Genomic DNA, 7,297 nt, shown 5'->3' on the forward strand with positions numbered 1-7,297 from the left:
ATATGGATTCTTTGTGCCGCCTTGATCATCCTTGATCATCTTTATGTTTCTCGAGTGAAGCTTTCTAGTTTTTTGTACCTTTGATCAATCATGACAAAAAGGGGGAGATGAAATTGTGGAGAAAATGTGGTTTCTTTTTTAAGATTCTACATGTTAGGGGGAGAAATACATGCCCTTGTAAGGGGGAGTTGTATTTCATCTTGTTAGGGGGAGTGTCTACCTCCTTCTTCATGTACACCGGTTTTGTGACCATGTTTACATACATTGTAATTATCTTTGATATATATATATATATATATATATGATGATGTATGTCTTCTTCACATACCTCTACATGTGTTGTTTCTTTTCTCTCCTTATACACATACTTCTTATTTATTGTATGCAATCTTTTTATTTCTGTTTCACACTAAGATGCCGTGATGAGTTTTGTTTAAAATATTTCAAAAATACAGGTTGCCAAAGTCTTTCTTGCCATGGACTCTCTTCTTGCAAAGTTTTTCAAGAGTTTGTATTAGGATAGATTTTATTGTATTCAACAAGTGAGTATGAGTTGAGTGATTTATGACTTCTCTCATATGTTCATTTGTTTGTTATGGTTTTGTCACGAATTGCCAAATGGAGAGATTGTTAGGATGTATGTAAATTATGTTAGGAACATATATCAAATATAGAATTGGCTAATCCTTTGATAAAATGCACTTTACTTGTAATTTGGTAGATCTAGGATGTGTTTAATACTTTAAATAATAAGAGTTCCAGTCTAGTATTGAAGCCATGCAAATTTGTCCAAGAAACAAGTGAAGAAGGACTGTTCATTAAAGCTGGATAGATTCTTGACAGATAGCTATCTACCGAGATCTTGATAGCTGCTTGACAAATAGTATTTATCGAGGTTTAATGAATCTTGACAACTGTTCGACAGATACTATCTATCAAGGTCTTGGCAACTACTTGACAGATACTATCTATCGAGAATTATGAAATTAGAATTTTTAGATCTGATTTTCGGCCCATGCTGACATGTATGTGTAGGGTTTTTTTTCTCACAACCCTAGACATATATAAGACTTATTTTAAAGGCCGTCACATAAGACAATACAAGGAGAACACATGAAAAAGGTGACTAGCGCCTTATTCTTTCTGAAAAAAGTTATTGCGTCTTTGCGCCTTAAGGTTTTGTAACCAAGTGCTTCTTGATTTTCATTGTTGATGAAGTGAAGAATTTTACAGCCAACATCTCTTCAAGTTGGTGAGTTAGTCACGTACTAGGAGTCGTGCATTATTGGTTAGTCACGTACTGGGATTTGTGCAAAAAGGTGGTGTTCATATATTGAAGAGTTCAGAGGTTCTGAAGCAATAGAAAATTTCTGCTGTAAGTTCATCTACGAGAATTGTAGAGTCTAGGAGCAAAAGTTTTGTACTAGATCTGAAACTTCTCTTTACTATAGTGGATTGCTTTTTGGGAAGGTTTCCCCCTAGGTTTTTTACTGTGAAACTAGTTTGTTTTATTGGTTTTCCTGGGTCATCATATCTTGTCTTATTTAATTTTCCGTTGTGCATGATATTGATGTTTGTTTGTTTAACAAGATTTATTCATAATAAATCTAATTAACAACTTGGGTTTAAAACTTGTTAATTCTATCAACTAGGGTCTAAATTTCCCAACATCAGTTAAGGCATGCATAAAGAGATGGAAGTGGTATGGTGGAAAAATATGCTTTTTTGGTTTCCTTAACCAATGCAAAAACATGCTTTTATTATGGGGGTGGCTTACTTTGAAAAATAGATTTATGCAGTGGGGTTTCTCCCAAGGATAGTTAGTGGGGGAAAATGGGTAAACACCCTTAATTTTAAAACTATATAGCAAAATACCACTCTTTTCAAACTATTTAGCAAAAGGTCCTTATTTTTGGAATCTGATTTTAACAAAATCAAGTTACAGGTAAAACTCTACATTAGTAATGTTGAGTTCTATACATCTTATTCCACTTAATTTTTTTTGAAAATTTAAGTGATATTTGACATACTAATATTAAGTTCTACTTAAAAATAAACATAGAACTCGATTTAGAGGATATCGAGTTTTACACGGAACTCAATTTTGTTAAAATTCAATTCCAAAACAAGGGCATTTTGCAAAATATATAGTTTTGAAAGAATGATATTTTGCTACATTGTTTTCAAATTAAGGGTATTTACCCATTTTGCCCATAGTAACTGATGTTCCTATCATTTGGGATGAAATAGTCCAATGGGGAGTGACCAATTTAAAGGGCAAAGGTTTTAGAGCTAACTTTTGCAAACTAGTATGGTGGGCCACAATATATCATATATAGTTGCAAAGGAATAGCAGATGTCAGGAGTTATTTTGACAGATGAACAAATTATTCAGATAATTAAATGGGATATTAGAGCCAAAATGGAGAATGTTGTTATGGCATGGAAGTATGCTTCACAATGTTCTAAGCTCTAGATGAGATGTACTTCTTTGATATGCTAATGGCTCTTATGGCCAATTATGTTTACTAATGCTTTCTAGAGATTAAGCAGTTGCTTTAGTTAGTCTGTAATAGGAGTGCTAATTGGAATTTTGTTGTTCTTTGGTTTGCAGGTTGTAGCCAGAAAAGTTGGCTTTGTTTTTATCAGTGTGTAGACTTACTGTCTTTTGTTATATGAAATTATTGAATTAAAAAAAATATATATATTAAATCATTTTAAAAATATTTTTATATTTATATTATATATATCATTATTAATTTATAGGTTATTTCATTCTAAAAAAAAAAAAATTATAGTTTATTTTTTATATTTAAATTTTGATATATTTATCTTCGTCTCCTAATGAAATTTCTGACTCCGACCCATTGTTTGTTTATCGAACACCAGGCTTGCCTTAGTAAATGGTGGAAAAAATTCAAATAAAATTAACTGGTTCGTGCTCAAGCACAGCTTCGTTCAACTTGAGTTATAAAACAAATTAAAACTTCACAAAATGTGTACCCTTAATTAATTCTAGTGGTATATCAATAAGCTCAAATTAAGATTCTAAATTCTTCAAGCTAGAGTTTCAATCCGTCACAATCAATCTTTCGTGTATCACATTTAACTTGTATTGTCTGAAGCACGAATGGCATAATATTGTTCTACTTTTTTTTCCTGAAAAAGTTAACCGTGAATAAGAAGCATAAATAGTTTTTCTTATGCTTGATGAAAAAGATACAAACATAAACAGTTTTATGGCAAAAGTTTATACGAAACTTGTTATGTAGGTAAAGACTATTTCACATGTATCACATTTTCACTTCTTATTGTTTGAAGCACGATACATTGCATAATTAATCTGATCGAAATCTCCTAGCCGGTTCAACCAATTCCTATTTAAAATCTTGAAATAATCTAAATATAATTCTAAATATATACCTTAACATTTGACATTCACGTCATTCATACTTCACTACCAATGAAATCCTTATAATTAATCACAAATGATCCAAAATTTTTGCAGATGAAGAACAAAATTTACAACAAGAAGTGAAATAAAAAATAACGTATCTATAATTATGAACCAATACTCACTTCTTTCATTAAAAGGGCCATTGAACTACCTTTTTTTTTTGGGGGGGGGGGGTGGTGGGGGTAGGGGCTCCTATATTTTTGTAAACCAAACATTTCAATTGCCCTAGGCATAATAAAACTTTTTAAAGCCCGTATATATATATATATATATATATATATATATATATATATAAAAGATTAAAATTAACCGCAGCAAGCTTTATAACTTAGTGACATAATCTACTTTCCTCTATTAGGAGAGTTGGCGTTCGAGTTCTCTCTCTCTTTCTATTGTTGTAACTAGGGCTATAAATAAACCAAATTATTTATAAACAGTTCAAGCTCGATTTGTGAAAAAAGCTAAGTTTAAACCCAATTTTCAGCTCAATTATTAAATGGCTAAAGCTTAAACATAATAATGTAATCATGAACATAGTGCTCGATTTGACTATAAAAAATATTATAGTTTAATATGTATAATTATCTAAAAATATATTTATATATACTTGAAAAAATTATTATTCATAGTTCATTGATAATATAATTATTATATTCTTAGTGAAAATTTATAATATATGAAAATGTAAAATATCTTAGTCATAATTTTTATATATATGAAAAAAAGAAGCTGATGAACAATCTTGAACATGTATTCTTTATGTGATAAGCTCGAGTTTAGCTCATGTTCGAAATAAAAATTAAATAAAAAGGATTGAACTTTTAATATTTGGCTCGGCTCAACTTAACTTGTTAATTTATAGTCCTAGTTGTTACTATAGAATTATACAAAATAGAAAATAAAATAACCACAACCCTTAAAAAACATTTTATAGCTATAATATACCGCACCAAACTATGTAGGTAAATAAAATAGGAAGGAACCAAAATTTTCATTTTCATGGTAACCTTATATATATATATATATATATATATACTTTTCATAGAAAAGATGATCCCGGACTTGGAATATTAGTAGATAGCATAAACCTAAAACTAAAAAATATCAGTTTTTAGTTTTTTTAGAAATATGTGTAGGTAAAAAAGTAAGTGAAAATATATGTAATGTTATTTAAAAACTGAAAATATATATTTAAAATAGTATACCAAACAGAGCCTTGATTTTTTGTTCACGTTAAATATCAATCTCTCATGTACAATGAATAAATATATAAAGCTAGTAATATTATTAATAGTTTATTTGGAAGGAAGAATTGAACAATGTAAGGCGTAGACTGTAGATTGTACTTTTTTTTTTTTTTAAGAAAAGATTGTACTGTTCATATAAAAAAATAATTTCCTATTCAGAAAAGTGTACCGTGTATGTTAATAAAAGTGATAAGCAAGTCGCATTTCCTTTATTTGTATTTTTTAGACATAAATTGTATTTTATATTCCAATCCTGGTATATTTAATTATTTATTCTTCATAAAAACCAGTTAATTTAGGAATGTTTCTACATTCAAATAAGACCAGCAATAGGAGAAATTATTATTTGTAATGAGAGGATTGCTGATGTGGTCTTTTCTGATTAATAAGATAATGTTATCTATGTAAATGTATGTATGAATTTCCTAATCAATACAAGGATTAAAAAATAAAAATTACCACATGATGTGACATTTGTATAAATAACAATATTTTATTGTTTGGCACGTTAAAGATAACCACTTCAGCAACCCTCACCGTGAAGCTCATAATTTCTCCCACAATAGCCCCAAATTTCTCACGCTAAAGTTTCCAGAGTAAACTAAATACGAGGTAGGAGTGTAGGACAGTAAACTTAAAAAAATTCAATTCACTTTCTTTGGTGCAAATTGCTATGGCTGGACAGGAGCATGTTGTTTCCATGGAGGCACTTTTCAGTAGAGAAGCCAGTAAAACAAGCAGCAGCGTCACCGAGGACTCTGAGACAAACAGCATTTCAAGCGAAACCACTACCCTGGAGGCAAAGATTAAAACAGTAATGGAGGCAAGAAAAAATGTGACACTATCCCCAGCACCAAAGATACAAAAGGTTATATTCTTGCTGCGAGATAACAAGGATTTCAATATTCACTATGAGCCAAGAGCAGTATCACTTGGTCCTATCCATCATGGTAATGAGAAGTACAAGCTAGGAGAGAAGTACAAGCTTGTGCTGGCATATGAATTCGTTGAAGGTAGCGAAGAGAAGATAAACGATTTGTTCAAGAAAATTAAAGAGAAGATCAAGGAGCTGAAGGAGTGCTTCGAGGAGGAAGTGATCAAAAGCTACGATGATGAGGACCTCATTTGGTTGTTGTTGGTGGACGACAGGTTCGATGATTTGAATATAAAACCAGACAGTATAGCCTTTACACAACAGGATTTGTTTTTGCTTGAGAACCAGCTTCCCTATCGTCTGCTCAAATGGTTGATGGGTTGGAGTAAGAATGAAGCCGATTTGAAGAAATCAGTTATCGTTTATATTAATAGGCACGTGACGGTACCACTACCAGAGGATCAATTACCAGTTTTCAGCTGCAAATGGCTAAGTTCGTTATCTTGGACTTGGTCGCACTGCCACTGCCAGTCATCAAATATCCTACGCTTGTTATTATGGTGTCCCTGCTGGCAACAAGCAGAAATTGGGAAAGAAGAAAGCGATTACTGTTCAACAGTAGTGATTGGAAATGGAAATGGAGACCCAATCCATCTTCTCGATCTTCTGAGGACTTGTCTCTTGGGTAAGCCTCAACGAAGAAACAACCGAAAGAAACCAAATGAGAATGTCCAAACTTGGCAGTCCTATCGCAATGTTCAGGAGCTTCGAGCAGCAGGTATTCATGTGGAACGTAGTAAAAAGAAAGAAAGTTGCTTGAGTGACATATCTTTAACTAAATTCGGTTGTTTGGGATACCTTTGGCTTCCTCCAATAAGTGTGGATGACTCAACGAAGCCGAAGTTCTTGAACTTGATTGCCTATGAGATGTGTCTAGATTTCAAAAATGATTTCGGGATCACCTCTTACATATCTTTTCTTGATTCACTGATCGACGAATCCGGCGATGTTAAGATGCTAAGGAAAGCAGGAATACTCTACAACTGCCTTGGCAGTGATGATGAAGTGGCTCAAGTCTTCAATGAGATAGGTACCGACTTGGTGCCTAACATCAAAATATACAGTGATGTCAAATCACAAATTCAGGATCTCTACAGGAAGCAGTGTAGGACCTGGATTGCTCAATTCTTTCACGACCATTTTAGCAGCCCCTGGACTTTCTTAGCTTTTGTTGGCGCATTTTTGGCACTTATACTAGCAATCATTCAGACTAATTATGCTGTCAACTCTCCCCCAGGACCCTGCGATAACTTCTGCAAGAATTTCACACGAAACTAAATATGGACAAGGTAAAAATTTATTTGCTGTTTTCTTTCCAAGTGTGTCTAGCTAGCTGAGAATTAATTTCATGGTTTTTATGACTATTGTTTCCAAATATAAAAGGCCTTACCGCCTTAGGAATTCTACGGGTCATGATTTCGCATGGGTCATATCCCAAGGCACTGTCATCTTATTAATTTTTTTGTTTACCTCGGTGTTGAAGTTTTCTTGCAAGTTCAAAATAAGTCAGGGTGATTGTACTTTCTAATTTGATGTAATGTGTGTAGACTGTCTCAGAGTTTGTGCGTGGTGTGTGTTTAGTTTTATATGTAATCAAGTTTAAAGAATCCCCCTAACAAAAAAAAAGTTTAAAGAAGAATATATATAGTTGATCCAAAT

The 7,297-nt window shown here is 32.4% G+C and overlaps 1 protein-coding gene across 1 annotated transcript; it reads left to right on the forward strand.

Annotated features, from left to right (window-relative positions):
- Positions 1-5,312: 5,312 nt before the first annotated feature.
- LOC115951301 (UPF0481 protein At3g47200-like) lies at positions 5,313-7,080 on the forward strand. The gene has a single exon (XM_031068494.1). The coding sequence runs from the start codon at positions 5,378-5,380 to the stop codon at positions 6,914-6,916; it is 1,539 nt and encodes a 512-aa protein (XP_030924354.1). The 5' UTR covers positions 5,313-5,377; the 3' UTR covers positions 6,917-7,080.
- The last annotated feature ends 217 nt before the right edge of the window (positions 7,081-7,297 follow it).

The sequence above is a fragment of the Quercus lobata genome, chromosome 7 (assembly GCF_001633185.2).
Source record: "Quercus lobata isolate SW786 chromosome 7, ValleyOak3.0 Primary Assembly, whole genome shotgun sequence".
In the NCBI taxonomy this organism is placed as follows: domain Eukaryota; kingdom Viridiplantae; phylum Streptophyta; class Magnoliopsida; order Fagales; family Fagaceae; genus Quercus; species Quercus lobata.